Genomic DNA, 23,207 nt, shown 5'->3' with positions numbered 1-23,207 from the left:
AAGGACACATTTTTCACTTCTCCCATTGACTTGCCAAACCCCAAAACCCCATCTAGTCTGTCTGGTCTGCGACGTGTTTCCGGATGTATCAAAAACACCCCCTAGACATGCTGGATAGGGTTTGTTTCCCAAGATGCACTTTCATAGAGGTTGGGCTTGGAAAACTGCAAAGGCTAAGTCTGTAAAGGAAGCTCCCCTTTGCTGTAATTACAGTGTGAGTCCAGGCAGCATAATTCTCCCTAACACATACATATCCTGATCCCTGATTTTCTAAAACAGCATTCAGTTCAACTAGTCTCACAGGGTCTGCATATTCATAAAATGCACAAAACTGCACAGGATATATTTTTTCCTCATACAGTACCAAAGACACAACATCAATGTGCATTTTGGATCAATTAAAGCAAAACCCTCACTCAGCAATTTCCCATGCAGTTATAAATAGATTAGAAGCAAAGTGTGGATCTGAGACACTTGAGGCAGCATGCAGACTAGCAGATCCTCTCTCTCTCTCTCTCTCTCTCTCTCCTCTCTCTCTCTCTCTCTCTCTCTCACCATACCTCCTCACTTCCTCTCAACCCTTTTATCTCCCTCTCTTTCTCCATCTATCTCCCCTTTTTCTCTCACTATTCTTCTCGCACCCTATCAATATCCTGCTATCTCCATCTCTCCCTCTTTCTCATCTCCCCACTCTCTCTCTCTTCCCCTCTTTTTGTCAGCCTTGAGAACAAGCTAAAGAAAAACAGCCTCCACTCATCTCCACAGAGGGATAAACCAGCACTCATCTCCACAGAGGGATAAACCAGCACTCATCTCCACAGAGGGATAAACCAGCACTCATCTCCACAGAGGGATAAACCAGCACTCATCTCCACAGAGGGATAAACCAGCACTCATCTCCACAGAGGGATAAACCAGCACTCATCTCCACAGAGGGATAAACCAGCACTCATCTCCACAGAGGGATAAACCAGCACTCATCTCCACAGAGGGATAAACCAGCACTCATCCAGCACTCATCTCCACAGAGGGATAAACCAGCACTCATCTCCACAGAGGGATAAACCAGCACTCATCTCCACACCAGCACTCATCTCCACAGAGGGATAAACCAGCACTCATCTCCACAGAGGGATAAACCAGCACTCATCTCCACAGAGGGATAAACCAGCACTCATCTCCACAGAGGGATAAACCAGCACTCATCTCCACAGAGGGATAAACCAGCACTCATCTCCACAGAGGGATAAACCAGCACTCATCTCCACAGAGGGATAAACCAGCACTCATCTCCACAGAGGGATAAACCAGCACTCATCTCCACAGAGGGATAAACCAGCACTCATCTCCACAGAGGGATAAACCAGCACTCATCTCCACAGAGGGATAAACCAGCACTCATCTCCACAGAGGGATAAACCAGCACTCATCTCCACAGAGGGATAAACCAGCACTCATCTCCACAGAGGGATAAACCAGCACTCATCTCCACAGAGGGATAAACCAGCACTCATCTCCACAGAGGGATAAACCAGCACTCATCTCCACAGTGGGGTAAACTAGCACTCATCTCCACAGAGGGATAAACTAGCACTCATCTCCACAGAGGGATAAACTAGCACTCATCTCCACAGAGGGATAAACTAGCACTCATCTCCACAGAGGGATAAACTAGCACTCATCTCCACATAGGGATAAACTAGCACTCATCTCCACAGAGGGATAAACTAGCACTCATCTCCACAGAGGGATAAACCAGCACTCATCTCCACAGAGGGATAAACTAGCACTCATCTCCACAGAGGGATAAACCAGCACTCATCTCCACAGAGGGATAAACCAGCACTCATCTCCACAGAGGGATAAACCAGCACTCATCTGAATGATGTCATTCCTCCATTTCATTCTCTTGTTCTGTCTCTCTGATGCTGAAGGGGGATTGGAGGGAAAGGGATTTGTCTGAGAACTGCTAACCTCTAACATAGAATGCCAGTGTCACATCATAGCCAGGCTAGTCTGCTTTGTTAATTCAGAACTGCGCTGATCTGTCTAAACAGACTGGCATCTTGGCTCAGAGACAACACAACATTGCTCTGACTCCGTGTTTCTCTACATGCAGCTCTGTCACAACATCTAGCACTGTCCCTCTCCACACAACTCAGACACACAACTAACGATCAGGAAGAACTACCCTTAATTCACCGGCGACATGGCTGGATACACATCTAACTCCCACGGCCTGACAGAGTAGTGTTCTGTGTAGGTATCAGCCAGCCAGCCAGCACCCAAACACCTCATAAGGTTTTCCTGCAGATCTTTTGTTAGGCTGTCTGTCACAGTATGAAACAGAACAAGGTATAACTAGTTGTTAGGCTGTCTGTCACAGTATGAAACAGAACAAGGTATAACTAGTTGTTAGGCTGTCTGTCACAGTATGAAACAGAACAAGGTATAACTAGTTGTTAGGCTGTCTGTCACAGTATGAAACAGAACAAGGTATAACTAGTTGTTAGGCTGTCTGTCACAGTATGAAACAGAACAAGATATAACTAGTTTTTAGGCTGTCTGTCACAGTATGAAACAGAACAAGGTATAACTAGTTGTTAGGCTGTCTGTCACAGTACGAAACAGAACAAGTTATAACTAGTTTTTAGGCTGTCTGTCACAGTATGAAACAGAACAAGATATAACTAGTTTTTAGGCTGTCTGTCACAGTACGAAACAGAACAAGTTATAACTAGTTTTTAGGCTGTCTGTCACAGTACGAAACAGAACAAGTTATAACTAGTTTTTAGGCTGTCTGTGGGGCCTTGTTGACCTGGGAGAAGTAAATGCATTCCATCCCCATTACCTCAGTGCAGTGCTTGTTTAAAAACATTTTTTGTGAATGAGCTGTCTGGGAATGAGCTGTCTGGGAATGAGCTTTCTGGGAATGAGCTGTCTGGGAATGAGCTGTCTGGGAATGAGCTGTCTGGGAATGAGCTGTCTGGGAATGAGCTGTCTGGGAATGAGCTTTCTGGGAATGAGCTGTCTGGGAATGAGTCTGGGAATGAGCTGTCTGGGAATGAGCTGTCTGGGAATGAGCTGTCTGGGAATGAGCTGTCTGGGAATGAGCTGTCTGGGAATGAGCTGTCTGGGAATGAGCTGTCTGGGAATGAGCTGTCTGGGAATGAGCTGTCTGGGAATGAGCTGTCTGGGAATGAGCTGTCTGGGAATGAGCTGTCTGGGAATGAGCTGTCTGGGAATGAGCTGTCTGGGAATGAGCTGTCTGGGAATGAGCTGGATATTTATTAGAGAGAGAGAGAATAATACAAAGAGAGAGAACGAGAGAGGGGAAGAGAGCAAGAGAAAGAAGGAGAAAGAGAGAGGGGAAGAGAGCAAGAGAAAGAAGGAGAAAGAGATGAAGGGGAAGAGAGCAAGAGAAAGAAGGAGAAAGAGATGAAGGGGAAGAGAGCAAGAGAAAGAAGGAGAAAGAGATGAAGGGGAAGAGAGCAAGAGAAAGAAGGAGAAAGAGATGAAGGGGAAGAGAGCAAGAGAAAGAAGGAGAAAGAGAGAGGGGAATAGAGCAAGAGAAAGAAGGAGAAAGAGATGAAGGGGAAGAGAGCAAGAGAAAGAAGGAGAAAGAGATGAAGGGGAAGACACCTAGATTTCAAGAAGAGGACAGATCAGAGATAGGGGAAAGATTTATGTTTGTAGAGAGGAAGAGAAACAGAGGGGTGAAGAGAGAAGAATGAGTTTACAATCAACAGGGAAGCATTTTAATGTTGCACCCAGACTAATCCTTGAGAGGATCATTTACAATGAGCTTGATGACACTTGGCATTCTGTGTCTGGAGAAGGAGATTGGGTTAACAGGGTGAACAACACACAGCTGAAGCCACACAGTGACAGACACAGCAGGAGGACAGGACCCCTCACTTACTTGCATGACAGTTGGTTTATACCGTGTATGAAATAACAGTCTCCACCGTTCACACAGTACGACTTCTCTGTGTCGTTACAGCGCCGGGCGTGACTCAAGCCCGGAGACAGAGTAGTGGTCACTATGGAGGAGAGAGAGAAAGAGTAGTGGTCACTATGGAGGAGAGAGAGTAAGAGTAGTGGTCACTATGGAGGAGAGAGAGTAAGAGTAGTGGTCACTATGGAGGAGAGAGAGTAAGAGTAGGGGTCAGCAAGGAAGAGGGGGAGAGTGGCGGTAACTAAGGAAAAGAAGGAAAGTGTAGAGGTCACTACAGAGAGGGTTAATAAATAGTTACTAAGGAAGAAAGGGAAAGAACGTTGCCATGGTGGATGTCAAGAAAGAGAGAATGAACATGGTGGTAACTAAGGAAGATAGAAAGAGTATGGTGGTTGTCAAGGAAAACAGAGTCTGTGTAAGTTAATGAAGAAGGTGGAAAGAGTGTGAAAGTCATACTGCAGAGTGGGGATGGTGTGTCTGTGGACTCACGGCTCTGGATGCTGATGCCGCTCGTAGTGTTTTCTTGGCCCAGCGTGTTCTCAACCACACACGTGTAGTTCCCAGAATCCTCCAGCCTCGCTCGGTTGATCTGGACCTTGGAATTTTTTCTTCGGAAAATGAGCGAGGGAGAGAGGCGAGAGAGAGAGAGACACATGGAGTGAGAGTGAGGGAGAGAGGCGAGAGAGAGAGAGACACATGGAGTGAGAGTGAGGGAGAGAGGCGAGAGAGAGAGAGACACATGGAGTGAGAGTGAGGGAGAGAGGCGAGAGAGAGAGAGACACATGGAGTGAGAGTGAGGGAGAGAGGCGAGAGAGAGAGACACATGGAGTGAGAGTGAGGGAGAGAGGCGAGAGAGAGAGAGACACATGGAGTGAGAGTGAGGGAGAGAGGCGAGAGAGAGAGAGACACATGGAGTGAGAGTGAGGGAGAGAGGCGAGAGAGAGAGACACATGGAGTGAGAGAGAGTGAGAGAGAGCGAGAGAGAGAGAGAGAGAGACATGGAGTGAGAGAGTGAGAGAGAGAGAGAGAGAGAGAGAGAGAGAGAGAGACACATGGAGTGAGAGTGAGGGAGAGAGGCGAGAGACAGAGAGACACATGGAGTGAGAGTGAGGGAGAGAGGCGAGAGAGAGAGACACATGGAGTGAGAGAGTGAGAGAGAGAGAGAGAGAGAGAGAGAGACACATGGAGTGAGAGTGAGGGGGGTAGAGAGAGAGAGAGAGACACATGGAGTGAGAGAGAGAGAGAGAGAGACATGGAGTGAGAGAGAGAGAGGCGAGAGAGAGAGAGACACATGGAGTGAGAGCGAGGGAGAGAGGCGAGAGGGAGAGAGACACATGGAGTGAGAGTGAGGGAGAGAGGCGAGAGAGAGAGACACACATGGAGTGAGAGTGAGGGAGAGAGGCGAGAGAGAGAGACACACATGGAGTGAGAGTGAGGGAGAGAGGCGAGAGAGAGAGACACATGGAGTGAGAGTGAGAGAGAGAGGCGAGAGAGAGAGACACATGGAGTGAGAGTGAGGGAGAGAGGCGAGAGAGAGAGACACATGGAGTGAGAGAGAGAGAGAGAGAGAGAGACATGGAGTGAGAGAGAGAGTGAGAGAGAGAGAGAGAGACACATGGAGTGAGAGTGAGGGGGTAGAGAGAGAGAGAGACACATGGAGTGAGAGTGAGGGGGGGGGGAGAGAGAGAGAGAGGGAGAGAGAGACACATGGAGTGAGAGAGAGGGAGAGAGAGACACATGGAGTGAGAGAGAGGGAGAGAGAGACACATGGAGTGAGAGTGAGGGGGTAGAGAGAGAGAGACACATGGAGTGAGAGTGAGGGGGGTAGAGAGAGAGAGACACATGGAGTGAGAGTGAGGGGGTAGAGAGAGAGAGAGACACATGGAGTGAGAGTGAGGGGGGTAGAGAGAGAGAGACACATGGAGTGAGAGTGAGGGGGGTAGAGAGAGAGACACATGGAGTGAGAGTGAGGGGGTTAGAGAGAGAGAGACACATGGAGTGAGAGTGAGGGGGTAGAGAGAGAGAGACACATGGAGTGAGAGTGAGGGGGTAGAGAGAGAGAGACACATGGAGTGAGAGTGAGGGGGTAGAGAGAGAGAGACACATGGAGTGAGAGTGAGGGAGAGTGAGAGTGAGAGAGACACATGGAGTGAGAGTGAGGGAGAGTGAGAGAGAGAGACACATGGAGTGAGAGTGAGGGAGAGTGAGAGAGAGAGAGACACATGGAGTGAGAGTGAGGGAGAGTGAGAGAGAGAGACACATGGAGTGAGAGTGAGGGAGAGTGAGAGAGAGAGAGGGAGAGAGACACATGGAGTGAGAGAGATTCCTTTGAGTCAATATGAATGGTAGTTCAAAACAGAAACAAGTCTATAGAATATTTTTTGGAACCTCTTGCCTTTGCTGTGTGTGAATGTGTGACTGGAGGTTGGTCGATCTCTGAGACTCACTTATTGGTCTTGATTTTGATGTCTTTTCCCCTCTGGAGCTCTCGGCCATCTTTGTACCACTGGAAGGAGGGGCTGGGGTTCCCTGACGCCTCACACTTGAGATACAGTCTCTCCCCCTCCATTAGAGACTGGCCCCGCATCGGCCGCAACTTAGGGGCCGCAGCTAGGGAGAGAGACACAGAGAGAGAGAGAGAGAGAGAGAGAGAGAGAGAGAGAGAGAGAGAGAGAGAGAGAGAGAGAGAGAGAGAGAGAGAGAGAGAGAGAGAATGAAATGTCTCTGTTCCTTTAGAACTTCTGTGAGTGTTACAGTTAATTTTTTATTGTTTATTTTACTTTTGTTAATGATCTATTTCACTTGCTTTGGCAATGTTAACATGTTTCCCATACCAATAAAGCCCTTTGAATTAAATTGAATTGAGAGAGAGAGAGAGAGACAAAGAGAGAGATGGGTAGGGAGAGAGTTAAAAAGAAGGATAGAGGGAAAAGTTAGAAACAAGGCTAACATTATTTGTTCATCAACTGCAGTACCACAGGTGAACCCTGATCCCAGCTGACGTTTTGACATGGGCTTTTGACACTTTACTCATTGATTCTCTGTTCCAAACCACCTCCGTTACAGAGCCGCTCAGTATACACTAACACTGGACTGAATCCTGGAGAGTCAGTTTTCACCTTTTGCATTTCTTTGTCTCTTTAAAAAGAGAGGAAGGCATTTTGAGGAGTTAAAGCTTTTCTAGCTAGCCTCTGCAGTAGACCTTTGATAAGGAGTGCTGTGTTTTCCAACCTCGCTCTGCCATCAACTGGCACAGTGTGAATCTCTGGAGACCCTCACTCTCTTCCCCTTAAAAATATAACAGCCTGCAACACTGACATGAGCCAGAGCAGGAGAGCACAAAAGAAGTCCACTATGGAACACCATTTGGGTCTTTGCATGTCAAAAAAGATACACATCAAATAACACTGTTTGAGCGTCATATAAGCCTGTTGACCAATCAGGACCTGAATATGACTGCACCTCACATAATCATTTAACACGTTCATACATTTTTTAACGCAGTTATGCACATTAATTACACTATCAGTCGTATTTGACATGTCACAGCAGTTTACCGATATGTGTACTATGGTGCTGGTAAAGTTTTGTTCAGTGCACCAGACACACTTCACCAAGCTCTGGGACAGTGCTGGTCATAAAAAAAAGGTAGCTAGCTGATGCATTCTAAATTTGTTCTTCCCCAAAAACATAGCAAAACAAGATAATCTGTTTCAGTAGCTATAGTTAGCTAACTAACTATCTAGCTATGTGTCATAATCTAAAATATCCCTCATTTATAACACTGTGCTCATTTGATAAATGATTGTCGAATCCACCTATGTGAAGCTAGACACAATAAGGATTAGCCACAATAGTGTAATTTGCGGTTCGCCTTCAAAATAAAAGTCTCTCACTGAAAGTGATGCAAATGAAAACAAATAGCGCCATTATGGAATAGAACATGCAAAACAAGTTTTTAATGTTTTTATATAATTTCAACAAAAGACAATAATTTGTGAATTTGACAAAAATCTGTTGAAATTACCCTGTGGATGTATTTGACTTTAGAATTGCATTGGGGGCATACTTATTTCACTGTATAGCCTTACCTATGGATTGTGGATCAATGACATGGGGTTTCACTCTACTCAGTAGCCCCTTAGATATCAATTTAGAATCCTCTAATGGACATTATATGGATCTACAAGTGTTTATTTTAATTTAGAGATTCCGGTAAACTCTTAGATGTTTCCTTTCATGTGTCCTACCAATTACTATTGGATTATTCACCATGGCAACCACTTGTTAGTATAAAAAGGAAATATATTTCTCAGTTCGGTTGGCTTCTGTGGAGATCAGACCGTTTTCATTTGCAGGGATATTTGTGCGTTTTTGACGAAATGTAAGTCAGAACAAATAGTTTATTTTACAATATTCCTGTTGCTTTTGTTACATGTAAATACAATACATTTGTATGTAGAGGGATAACTTTGTTCACCAGTTCTCTTACCATTTTCTACATTTATGTAATTAGCCTACCAGTTGGTGTAACTGTAATGTTAATTCTCTTGAGAGGATTTATGGTATGTTAATTTTCTCCTATTGTCTATTGTGTATAGATTGCTGCCACTACTGTTTAATGTCATATTGTTTATACATTGTAGTCATTTTATATATATATTTGATCCTGTCTTCCTCTGTACACAAACCATATACTCTCATCAATGATTTCATCATTAAACTCCTAGACTGGGCTTCTGTGTCTGTCATTACTCTTTGACTAGAGTGCAGTCCGGTATCAGTTTACTTCCTGTTTACTTCCTGTGGCCTAGGCACACCGTTTTAACACCTACAGAGCATTAGCGTCGTAGCTCTTATTGCGGGACTCTGAAACAACTGTGAAATTACCTACATTTATTGTACCAGTCAATCTACTAAGTGTATTTGTTAAAACGGCCAGTGTCTTAGACCACTACGCCACTCAAGAGCCAATTCTAGCCATCCTTTATGGCTAGTTCTAGTAGGGCAGCTTAGTCTCCTATTCAGAGGACCCCCACTTTTTTTACTGTCTTATAGGTCAAGGTCATGCCAAATACTTATCACCACATCTCGTTCAGCCTATCAGCAGCCTTGATTCCCGGGACTTCAGTTTCAGTTGGTCTATGACCCCAGCACGCAGTGTGGTCAGAAACATGCATTCCCCATCCTGATGAGCTCTTCCACAGTTTTCCCTCCTGCTGAACTTTTCCTCCTGTGGACTGAATCCCTGTAGGTCTGATGTTTAAGAGTTACCTCTGCTGCAGAGGAGAAGTTCATTAGAGTTACAAGCCTCAGAAATTGCAGCCCAAATGAATGCTTCACAGAGTTCAAGTAACAGACACATCTCAACATCAACTGTTGAAGGGAGGATGTGTGAATGAGGCCTTCATTGTCGAATTTCTGCAAAGAAACTACTAAAGGACTAAAGGACTACTAAAGGACTACTAAACTACTAAAGGACACCAATAAGAAGAAGAGACTTGCTTGGACCAAGAAAAATGAGCAATGGACTCTAGACCAGTGGATATTTGTCCTTTGGTCTGATGAGTCCAAATTTTGGTTCCAACTGCTGTGTCTTTGTGAGACGCAGTGTGGGTGAACGGATGATCTCCGCATGTGTATTTCCACCGTGAAGCATGGAGGAGGAGGAAGTATGATGGTGTAGGGCTGCTTTGCTGGTGACAATGTCTATGATTTATTTAGAATTCAAGGCACTCTTAACCAGCATGGCTACCACAGCATTCTGCAGTGAAACACCATCCCATCTGGTTTGGGCTTAGTGGGACTATCATTTGTTTTTCAACAGGATAATGACCCAACACACCTCCAGGCTGTGTAAGGGCTATTTGACCAAGAAGGAGAGTGATGGATTGCTGCATCAGATGACCTGGCTTCCACAATCACCTGACCTCAACCGAATTGAGATGGTTTGGGATGAGTTGGATCGCAGAGTGAAGGAAAAGGAGCCAACAAATGCTCCGCATATGTGGTGACTTCTTCAAGACTGTTTTTATTTGACCATTATTTAAATAGGAAAGTCAAGTCACATGACATAACCCGGTCTGGTCGAGCCTCACTGGAGCTAGCTGGTTGCTTTATAACGTTAGCTTTGGGAAACATGGTTAGGTAGCTGGCTAGCTAGTTATTTTCATGGGAGAACAAGTGGCTACCTAGCTAATACTTACTCACATGGATTCCTAAATCATTGCTAAGAATATTGAAGAATACTGCAGGTTCTACTGGTCATTGTTTTCAGGCTGCTAGCTAGTATGGTACCACGCTAAAACTAGCTAGCTACCCCAGAAGGTTCTAATAACATTAGTATCAAAGATATTTGTAAACATGTCATGGCCGGTGTTTGCAGACAGTTTTTTTTGACAGCATTGATAGTGCTACTGATCGCAGCGGTGGCGCTTGGCTTGCACGTGCAAATTCAGCACACACAACATTCTACAACAGAATTGTGTTATTTGACATTTCAAATTAAAAGCTAATTTGACGCGTGAAATAGTGTTATTTGATGTGTATCTTTTTTGACTAGAAAAGACCCAAACGGTGTTCCATAGTCCACTGACAAGAGCCAGAGCAGGGGAGCACAAAGGAAATCCACTGACTAGAGACAGAGCAGGGGAGCACAAAGGAAATCCACTGACTAGAGCCAGAGCAGGGGAGCACAAAGGAAATCCACTGACTAGAGCCAGAGCAGGGGAGCACAAAGGAAATCCACTGACTAGAGCCAGAGCAGGGGAGCACAAAGGAAATCCACTGACTAGAGCCAGAGCAGGGGAGCACAAAGGAAATCCACTGACTAGAGCCAGAGCAGGGGAGCACAAAGGAAATCCACTGACTAGAGCCAGAGCAGGGGAGCACAAAGGAAATCCACTGACTAGAGCCAGAGCAGGGGAGCACAAAGGAAATCCACTGACTAGAGACAGAGCACTGGGGAGCACAAAGGAAATCCACTGACTAGAGCCAGAGCAGGGGAGCACAAAGGAAATCCACTGACTAGAGCCAGAGCAGGGGAGCACAAAGGAAATCCACTGACTAGAGCCAGAGCAGGGGAGCACAAAGGAAATCCACTGACTAGAGCCAGAGCAGGGGAGCACAAGGAAATCCACTGACTAGAGCCAGAGCAGGGGAGCACAAAGGAAATCCACTGACTAGAGCCAGAGCAGGGGAGCACAAAGGAAATCCACTGACTAGAGACAGAGCAGGAGCACTGACTAGGGAAATCCACTGACTAGAGCCAGAGCAGGGGAGCACAAAGGAAATCCACTGACTAGAGCCAGAGCAGGGGAGCACAGCAAGGAAATCCACTGACTAGAGCCAGAGCAGGGGAGCACAAAGGAAATCCACTGACTAGAGACAGAGCAGGGGAGCACAAAGGAAATCCACTGACAAGAGCCAGAGCAGGGGAGCACAAAGGAAGTCCACTGACTAGAGCCAGAGCAGGGGAGCACAAAGGAAGTCCACTGACTAGAGCCAGAGCAGGGGAGCACAAAGGAAATCCACTGACAAGAGACAACAGCAGCATAGTGATTGAATAGCTGCACACATACACACACAAGTGGACACACGAAAGCATGCACATGTACACACGGGAACACATGCACACACACACATACAGTCCATCGACAATTCAGAAAAAATCAAGAGCGAACCCTGTTGTTAAAGTGCCCTCCCTCCTTATAACATCACAATCTTGCCTTCTCTATTTCTACAATGATCCCCTCACTCAATACTACCCTCTACATAATGATCCTCTCTCTCTCTATACTACCCTCTCCATAATGATCCTCTCTCTATACTACCCTCTACATAATGATCCTCTCTCTATACTACCCTCTACATAATGATCCTCTCTCTATACTACCCTCTCCATAATGATCCTCTCTCTATACTACCCTCTCCATAATGATCTTCTCTCTCTCTATACTACCCTCTACATAATGATCCTCTCTCTATACTACCCTCTACATAATGATCCTCTCTCTATACTACCCTCTCCATAATGATCCTCTCTCTATACTACCCTCTCCATAATGATCCTCTCTCTCTCTATACTACCCTCTACATAATGATCCTCTCTCTCTCTATACTACCCTCTACATAATGATCCTCTCTCTCTCAATACTACCCTCTACATAATGATATCCTCTCTATACTACCCTCCACATAATGATCCTCTCTCTACACTACCCTCTCCATAATGATATCCTCTCTCTATACTACCCTCTACATAATGATATCCTCTCTATACTACCCTCTACATAATGATCCTCTCTCTCTCTATACTACCCTCCACATAATGATCCTCTCTCTATTCTACCCTCTACATAATGATCCTCTCTCTCTCTATACTACCCTCTCCATAATGATCCTCTCTCTATACTACCCTCTACATAATGATCCTCTCTCTCTCTATACTACTCTCTCCATAATGATCCTCTCTCTATACTACCCTCTACATAATGATCCCCTCTCTCTCAATACTACCCTCTCCATAATGATCCTCTCTCTATACTACCCTCTACATAATGATCCTCTCTCTCTATACTACCCTCTCCATAATGATATCCTCTCTCTATACTACCCTCTACATAATGATATCCTCTCTATACTACCCTCGCCATAATGATCCTCTCTCTCTCTATACTACCCTCTACATAATGATCCTCTCTCTCTATAATACTCTCTACATCATGATCCTCTCTCTATACTACCCTCTCCATAATGATCCTCTCTCTATACTACCCTCTCCATAATGATATCCTCTCTATACTACCCTCGCCATAATGATCCTCTCTCTCTCTATACTACCCTCTCCATAATGATCCTCTCTCTTGATATACTACCCTCTCCATAATGATCCTCTCTCTCTATACTACTCTCTACATCATGATCTCTCTCTATACTACCCTCTCCATAATGATCCTCTCTCTCGCTATACTACCCTCTCCATAATGACCCTCTCTCTCTCTATACTACCCTCTCCATAATGATCCTCTCTCTCGCTATACTACCCTCTCCATAATGACCCTCTCTCTCTCTATACTACCCTCTCCATAATGATCATCTCTCTCTCTATACTACCCTCTCCATAATGACCCTCTCTCTCTCTATACTACCCTCTACATAATGATATCCTCTCGATACTACCCTCTCCATAATGACCCTCTCTCTCTCTATACTACCCTCTCCATAATGATATCCTCTCTCTACACTACCCTCTACATAATGATATCCTCTCTATACTACCCTCGCCATAATGATCCTCTCTCTCTCTATACTACCCTCTCCATAATGATCCTCTCTCTTGATATACTACCCTCTCCATAATGATCCTCTCTCTCTATACTACTCTCTACATCATGATCCTCTCTCTATACTACCCTCTCCATAATGATCCTCTCTCTCGCTATAATACCCTCTCCATAATGACCCTCTCTCTCTCTATACTACCCTCTCCATAATGATCATCTCTCTCTCTATACTACCCTCTCCATAATGACCCTCTCTCTCTCTATACTACCCTCTACATAATGATATCCTCTCGATACTACCCTCTCCATAATGACCCTCTCTCTCTCTATACTACCCTCTACATAATGATCCTCTCTCTCTCTATACTACCCTCTCCATAATGACCCTCTCTCTCTCTATACTACCCTCTACATAATGATATCCTCTCGATATTACCCTCTCCATAATGACCCTCTCTCTCTCTATACTACCCTCTCCATAATGATCCTCTCTGTCTCTATACTACCCTCTCCATAATGATCCTCTCTCTCCATAATGATCCTCTCTCTCTATACTACCCTCTCCATAATGATCCTCTCTGTCTCTATACTACCCTCTCCATAAGGATAATCTCTCTCCATAGTGATCCTCTCTCTCTATACTACCCTCTCCATAATGACCCTCTCTCTTGATATACTACCCTCTCCATAATGATCCTCTCTCTCTATACTACCCTCTCCATAATGATCCTCTCTGTCTCTATACTACCCTCTCCATAAGGATAATCTCTCTCCATAGTGATCCTCTCTCTCTATACTACCCTCTCCATAATGACCCTCTCTCTTGATATACTACCCTCTCCATAATGATCCTCTCTCTCTATACTACTCTCTATATCATGATCTCTCTCTATACTACCCTCTCCATAATGATCCTCTCTCTCGCTATACTACCCTCTCCATAATGACCCTCTCTCTCTATACTACCCTCTCCATAATGATCATCTCTCTCTCTATACTACCCTCTCCATAATGACCCTCTCTCTCTATATACTACCCTCTACATAATGATATCCTCTCGATACTACCCTCTCCATAATGACCCTCTCTCTCTCTATACTAACCTCTCCATAATGATATCCTCTCTCTACACTACCCTCTACATAATGATATCCTCTCTATACTACCCTCGCCATAATGATCCTCTCTCTCTCTATACTACCCTCTCGATAATGATCCTCTCTCTTGATATACTACCCTCTCCATAATGATCCTCTCTCTCTATACTACTCTCTACATCATGATCCTCTCTCTATACTACCCTCTCCATAATGATCCTCTCTCTCGCTATAATACCCTCTCCATAATGACCCTCTCTCTCTCTATACTACCCTCTCCATAATGATCATCTCTCTCTCTATACTACCCTCTCCATAATGACCCTCTCTCTCTCTCTATACTACCCTCTACATAATGATATCCTCTCGATACTACCCTCTCCATAATGACCTCTCTCTCTCTATACTACCCTCTACATAATGATCCTCTCTCTCTCTATACTACCCTCTCCATAATGACCCTCTCTCTCTCTATACTACCCTCTACATAATGATATCCTCTCGATATTACCCTCTCCATAATGACCCTCTCTCTCTCTATACTACCCTCTCCATAATGATCCTCTCTGTCTCTATACTACCCTCTCCATAATGATCCTCTCTCTCCATAATGATCCTCTCTCTCTATACTACCCTCTCCATAATGATCCTCTCTGTCTCTATACTACCCTCTCCATAAGGATCATCTCTCTCCATAGTGATCCTCTCTCTCTATACTACCCTCTCCATAATGATCCTCTCTCTCTATACTACCCTCTACATAAGGATCCTCTCTATCTCTATACTACCCTCTCCATATTGACCCTCTCTCTATGCTACCCTCTCCGTAATTATCCTCTCTCTATACTACCCACTCCATAATGATCCTCTGTCTCTATACTACCCTCTCCATAATGATCCTCTCTCTCCATATTGACCCTCTCTCTATACTACCCTCTACATAATCACCCTCTCTCTCTCTGTACTACTCTCTACATAATGATCATCTCTCTCTCTATACTACCCTCTACATAATGATCCTCTCTCTCTCTATACTACCCTCTCCATAATGACCCTCTCTCTCTCTATACTACCCTCTACATAATGATATCCTCTCGATACTACCCTCTCCATAATGACCCTCTCTCTCACTATACTACCCTCTACACAATGACCCTGTGTCTCTCTATACTACCCTCTCCATAATGATCCTCTCTGTCTCTATACTACCTTCTCCATAATGACCCTCTATCTCTCTATACTACCCTCTCCATAATGATCCTCTCTGTCTCTATACTACCCTCTCCATAATGATCCTCTCTCTCTATACTACCCTCTCCATAATGATACTCTCTATACTACCCTCTCCATAATGATCCTCTCTGTCTCTATACTACCCTCTCCATAATGATCCTCTCTCTCTATACTACCCTCTCCATAATGATCCTCTCTCTATACTACCCTCTCCATAATGATCCTCTCTCTCTATACTACCCTCTCCATAATGATCCTCTCTATACTACCCTCTCCATAATGATCCTCTCTATACTACCCTCTCCATAATGATCCTCTCTCTCTATACTACCCTCTCCATAATGATACTCTCTATACTACCCACACCATAATGATCCTCTCTCTCTATACTACCCTCTCCATAATGATACTCTCTATACTACCCTCTCCATAATGATCCTCTCTCTCTATACTACCCTCTCCATAATGACCCTCTCTCTCTCTATACTACCCTCTACATAATGATATCCTCTCGATACTACCTTCTTCATAATGACCCTCTCTCTCTCTATACTACCCTCTACACAATTACCCTCTATCTCTCTATACTACCCTCTCCATAATGATCCTCTCTGTCTCTATACTACCCTCTCCATGATGATCCTCTCTCTCTCTCTATACTACCCTCTCCATAATGATCCTCTCTGTCTCTATACTACCCTCTCCATAATGATCCTCTCTCTCTATACTACCCTCTCCATAATGATACTCTCTATACTACCCTCTCCATAATGATACTCTCTATACTACCCACACCATAATGATCCTCTCTCTCTATACTACCCTCTCCATAATGATACTCTCTATACTACCCACACCATAATGATCCTCTCTCTCTATACTACCCTCTCCATAATGATCCTCTCTCTCTATACTACCCTCTCCATAATGATCCTCTCTCTCTATACTACCCTCTCCATAATGATACTCTCTATACTACCCTCTCCATAATGATACTCTCTATACTACCCTCTCCATAATGATACTCTCTATACTACCCTCTCCATAATGATCCTCTCTCTCTATACTACCCTCTCCATAATGATCCTATACTCTCTCCACTGACCCTACCCTCTCCATAATGATCCTCCTCTACACTACCCTCCCCTATAATGACCCTCTCTCTCTACTACCCTCTCCATAATGATCCTCTCTATACTACCCTCTCCATAATGAGCCTCTCTCTATACTACTCTCTCCATAATGACCCGCTCTCTCTACTACCCTCTCCATAATGATCCTCTCTCTATAATACCCTCTCAACAATGATCCTCTCTCTATACTACCCTCTCAACAAGGATCCTCTCTATACTACCCTCTCAACAATGATCCTCTCTCTATACTACCCTCTCAACAATGATCCTCTCTCTATACTACCCTCTCAACAATGATCCTCTATCTATACTACCCTCTCAACAATGATCCTCTCTCTATACTACCCTCTCAACAATGATCCTCTATCTATACTACCCTCTCAACAATGATCCTCTCTCTATAATACCCTCTCAACAATGATCCTCTCTTTATACTACCCTCTCAACAATGATCCTCTCTCTATAATACCCTCTCAACAATGAGCCTCTCTCTATACTACCCTCTCAACAATGATCCTCTCTCTATAATACCCTCTCAACAATGATCCTCTCTATACTACCCTCTCAACAATGATCCTCTCTCTATAATACCCTCTCAACAATGATCCTCTCTCTATAATACCCTCTCAACAATGATCCTCTCTCTATACTACCCTCTCAACAATGATCCTCTCTCTATACTACCCTCTCAACAATGATCCTCTCTCTATAATACCCTCTCAACAATGATCCTCTCTCTCTATACTACCCTCTCCATAATGATACTCTCTATACTACCCTCTCCATAATGATACTCTCTATACTACCCTCTCCATAATGATCCTCTCTCTCTATACTACCCTCTCCATAATCATACTCTCTATACTACCCTCTCCATAATGACCCTCTCTCTCTACTACCCTCTCCATAATGATCCTCTCTCTACACTACCCTCCCCATAATGACCCTCTCTCTCTACTACCCTCTCCATAATGATCCTCTCTATACTACCCTCTCCATAATGAGCCTCTCTCTATACTACTCTCTCCATAATGACCCGCTCTCTCTACTACCCTCTCCATAATGATCCTCTCTCTATAATACCCTCTCAACAATGATCCTCTCTCTATACTACCCTCTCAACAAGGATCCTCTCTATACTACCCTCTCAACAATGATCCTCTCTCTATACTACCCTCTCAACAATAATCCTCTCTCTATACTACCCTCTCAACAATGATCCTCTATCTATACTACCCTCTCAACAATGATCCTCTCTCTATACTACCCTCTCAACAATGATCCTCTATCTATACTACCCTCTCAACAATGATCCTCTCTCTATAATACCCTCTCAACAATCGATCCTCTCTTTATACTACCCTCTCAACAATGATCCTCTCTCTATAATACCCTCTCAACAATGAGCCTCTCTCTATACTACCCTCTCAACAATGATCCTCTCTCTATAATACCCTCTCAACAATGATCCTCTCTATACTACCCTCTCAACAATGATCCTCTCTCTATAATACCCTCTCAACAATGATCCTCTCTCTATAATACCCTCTCAACAATGATCCTCTCTCTATACTACCCTATCAACAATGATCCTCTCTCTATACTACCCTCTCAACAATGATCCTCTCTCTATAATACCCTCTCAACAATGATTCTCTCTCTATACTACCCTCTCAACAATGATCCTCTCTATACTACCCTCTCAATAATGATCCTCTCTCTACCCTCTCAACAATGATCCTCTCTATACTACCCTCTCAACAATGATCCTCTCTCTCTCTATACTACCCTCTCAACAATGATCCTCTCTCTATAATACCCTCCCAACAATGATCCTCTCTCTATACTACCCTCTCCATAATGATCCTCTCTCTCCATATTGACCCTCTCTCTATACTACCCTCTACATAATCACCCTCTCTCTCTCTGTACTACCCTCTACATAATGATCATCTCTCTCTCTATACTACCCTCTACATAATGATCCTCTCTCTCTCTATACTACCCTCTCCATAATGACCCTCTCTCTCTCTATACTACCCTCTACATAATGATATCCTCTCGATACTACCCTCTCCATAATGACCCTCTCTCTCACTATACTACCCTCTACACAATGACCCTGTGTCTCTCTATACTACCCTCTCCATAATGATCCTCTCTGTCTCTATACTACCTTCTCCATAATGACCCTCTATCTCTCTATACTACCCTCTCCATAATGATCCTCTCTGTCTCTATACTACCCTCTCCATAATGATCTCTCTCTATACTACCCTCTCCATAATGATACTCTCTATACTACCCTCTCCATAATGATCCTCTCTGTCTCTATACTACCCTCTCCACAATGATCCTCTCTCTATACTACCCTCTCCATAATGATCCTCTCTCTCTATACTACCCTCTCCATAATGATCCTCTCTATACTACCCTCTCCATAATGATCCTCTCTATACTACCCTCTCCATAATGATCCTCTCTCTCTATACTACCCTCTCCATAATGATACTCTCTATACTACCCTCTCCATAATGATCCTCTCTCTCTATACTACCCTCTCCATAATGACCCTCTCTCTCTCTATACTACCCTCTACATAATGATATCCTCTCGATACTACCTTCTCCATAATGACCCTCTCTCTCTCTATACTACCCTGTACACAATTACCCTCTATCTCTCTATACTACCCTCTCCATAATGATCCTCTCTCTCTCTCTATACTACCCTCTCCATAATGATCCTCTCTCTCTCTATACTACCCTCTCCATAATGATCCTCTCTGTCTCTATACTACCCTCTCCATAATGATCCTCTCTCTCTATACTACCCTCTCCATAATGATACTCTCTATACTACCCTCTCCATAATGATACTCTCTATACTACCCACACCATAATGATCCTCTCTCTCTATACTACCCTCTCCATAATGATACTCTCTATACTACCCACACCATAATGATCCTCTCTCTCTATACTACCCTCTCCATAATGATACTCTCTATACTACCCTCTCCATAATGATCCTCTCTCTCTATACTACCCTCTCCATAATGATACTCTCTATACTACCCTCTCCATAATGATCCTCTCTCTCTATACTACCCTCTCCATAATGACCCTCTCTCTCTCTATACTACCCTCTACATAATGATATCCTCTCGATACTACCTTCTCCATAATGACCCTCTCTCTCTCTATCCTACCCTCTACACAATTACCCTCTATCTCTCTATACTACCCTCTCCATAATGATCCTCTCTCTCTCTCTATACTACCCTCTCCATAATGATCCTCTTTCTCTCTATACTATCCTCTCCATAATGATCCTCTCTGTCTCTATACTACCCTCTCCATAATGATCCTCTCTCTCTATACTACCCTCTCCATAATGATACTCTCTATACTACCCTCTCCATAATGATACTCTCTATACTACCCACACCATAATGATCCTCTCTCTCTATACTACCCTCTCCATAATGATACTCTCTATACTACCCACACCATAATGATCCTCTCTCTCTATACTACCCTCTCCATAATGATACTCTCTATACTACCCTCTCCATAATGATCCTCTCTCTCTATACTACCCTCTCCATAATGATCCTCTCTCTCTATACTACCCTCTCCATAATGATACTCTCTATACTACCCTCTCCATAATGATACTCTCTATACTACCCTCTCCATAATGATCCTCTCTCTCTATACTACCCTCTCCATAATCATACTCTCTATACTACCCTCTCCATAATGACCCTCTCTCTCTACTACCCTCTCCATAATGATCCTCTCTCTATACTACCCTCCCCATAATGACCCTCTCTCTCTACTACCCTCTCCATAATGATCCTCTCTATACTACCCTCTCCATAATGAGCCTCTCTCTATACTACTCTCTCCATAATGACCCGCTCTCTCTACTACCCTCTCCATAATGATCCTCTCTCTATAATACCCTCTCAACAATGATCCTCTCTCTATACTACCCTCTCAACAAGGATCCTCTCTATACTACCCTCTCAACAATGATCCTCTCTCTATACTACCCTCTCAACAATGATCCTCTCTCTATACTACCCTCTCAACAATGATCCTCTATCTATACTACCCTCTCAACAATGATCCTCTCTCTATACTACCCTCTCAACAATGATCCTCTATCTATACTACCCTCTCAACAATGATCCTCTCTCTATAATACCCTCTCAACAATGAGCCTCTCTTTATACTACCCTCTCAACAATGATCCTCTCTCTATAATACCCTCTCAACAATGAGCCTCTCTCTATACTACCCTCTCAACAATGATCCTCTCTCTATAATACCCTCTCAACAATGATCCTCTCTATACTACCCTCTCAACAATGATCCTCTCTCTATAATACCCTCTCAACAATGATCCTCTCTCTATAATACCCTCTCAACAATGATCCTCTCTATACTACCCTCTCAACAATGATCCTCTCTATACTACCCTCTCAACAATGATCCTCTCTATAATACCCTCTCAACAATGATTCTCTCTCTATACTACCCTCTCAACAATGATCCTCTCTATACTACCCTCTCAACAATGATCCTCTCTATACTACCCTCTCAACAATGATCCTCTCTATACTACCCTCTCAACAATGATCCTCTCTCTATAATACCCTCTCAACAATGAGCCTCTCTTTATACTACCCTCTCAACAATGATCCTCTCTCTATAATACCCTCTCAACAATGAGCCTCTCTCTATACTACCCTCTCAACAATGATCCTCTCTCTATAATACCCTCTCAACAATGATCCTCTCTATACTACCCTCTCAACAATGATCCTCTCTCTATAATACCCTCTCAACAATGATCCTCTCTCTATAATACCCTCTCAACAATGATCCTCTCTCTATACTACCCTCTCAACAATGATCCTCTCTCTATACTACCCTCTCAACAATGATCCTCTCTCTATAATACCCTCTCAACAATGATTCTCTCTCTATACTACCCTCTCAACAATGATCCTCTCTATACTACCCTCTCAACAATGATCCTCTCTATACTACCCTCTCAACAATGATCCTCTCTATACTACCCTCTCAACAATGATCCTCTCTCTCTCTATACTACCCTCTCAACAATGATCCTCTCTCTATAATACCCTCTCAACAATGATCCTCTCTCTATACTACCCTCTCCATAATGATCCTCTCTCTCTCTATACTACCCTCTCCACAATGATCCTCTCTCTCTGTATACTACCCTCTCCACAATGATCCTCTCTCTCTCTATACTACCCTCTCCATAATGATCCTCTCTCTCTATACTACCCTCTACATAATGATCCTCTCTCTCTCTATACTACCCTCTCGATAATGATCCTCTCTCTCTCTATACTACCCTCTACATAATGATCCTCTCTCTATACTACCCTCTACATAATGATCCTCTCTCTCTCTATACTACCCTCTCCATAATGATCCTCTCTCTCTCTATACTACCCTCTACATAATGATCCTCTCTCTCTCTATACTACCCTCTACATAATGATCCTCTCTCTCTCTATACTACCCTCTCCATAATGATCCTCTCTCTCTCTATACTACCCTCTACATAATGATCCTCTCTCTCTATACTACCCTCTCCATAATGATCCTCTCTATACTACCCTCTCCATAATGATCCTCTCTATACTACCCTCTCCATAATGATCCTCTCTCTCTATACTACCCTCTCCATAATGATACTCTCTATACTACCCTCTCCATAATGATCCTCTCTCTATAATACCCTCTCAACCATGATCCTCTCTCTCTATACTACCCTCTCCATAATGATCCTCTCTCTCTATACTACCCTCTCCATAATGATCCTCTCTATACTACCCTCTCAACAATGATCCTCTCTCTATAATACCCTCTCAACAATGATCCTCTCTCTATACTACCCTCTCAACAATGATCCTCTCTCTATACTACCCTCTCAACAATGATCCTCTCTCTATACTACCCTCTCCATCATGATCCTCTCTCTTCTGTCCTCTCCCCTTAAACTGAGCATCTCTCTCTCCACATACCATCCTCTCTCTTTCTCTCTAATGATGAATCAAAGACATCTGGGAAATATTGTATACACACTTTACGCACTGTACACAGATGCACACATACACACCTGGCACTGACACACCACCTGCGTGTGTGTGTGTGATACCAAACTTGCTGAGCCAAGCCTTCTATATCATTGAGTGATCTGAGGATGCCGCTGTTCGAACACATGGCGCAGGGCCTAGCCGGAATAAAACACAATCTGACCAATCAGACATGACCAGCACTCACAGGCTTCCATCAAGGGGTCCTCTCAAGGTCAGCTGATGCTCACACTGCCTCCCCCCTCCTCCCTCCACTCCTCTCCATCTCCGCTCCCCCTCTTCCCCTTCTTCTCTCCCTCCAGAGAAAGGCAGCAACAAAATTGATCAGATTTTTTGGTAAGCGTGATTCAATAGCCA

The 23,207-nt window shown here is 43.9% G+C and overlaps 1 protein-coding gene across 1 annotated transcript in view; it reads right to left on the bottom strand.

Annotated features, from left to right (window-relative positions):
* LOC112257016 (pro-neuregulin-2, membrane-bound isoform-like) overlaps positions 1–23,207 on the bottom strand; it is a 64,632-nt gene that overhangs the window by 14,075 nt on the left and 27,350 nt on the right. The window contains exons 2-4 of the mRNA XM_042325937.1: positions 6,406–6,568; positions 4,448–4,566; positions 3,923–4,043 (exon numbers count right to left, since the gene is read on the bottom strand). Coding sequence (XP_042181871.1) covers positions 3,923–4,043; positions 4,448–4,566; positions 6,406–6,568 — 403 coding nt within the window. The remainder of the gene's footprint in view (positions 1–3,922; positions 4,044–4,447; positions 4,567–6,405; positions 6,569–23,207) is intronic.

Source organism: Oncorhynchus tshawytscha, linkage group LG08, assembly GCF_018296145.1.
Source record: "Oncorhynchus tshawytscha isolate Ot180627B linkage group LG08, Otsh_v2.0, whole genome shotgun sequence".
Taxonomy (NCBI): Eukaryota; Metazoa; Chordata; class Actinopteri; order Salmoniformes; family Salmonidae; genus Oncorhynchus; species Oncorhynchus tshawytscha.
The sequence above is the reverse complement of the archived record's forward strand: the minus strand, read 5'-3'. Positions and strand labels throughout refer to the sequence as shown.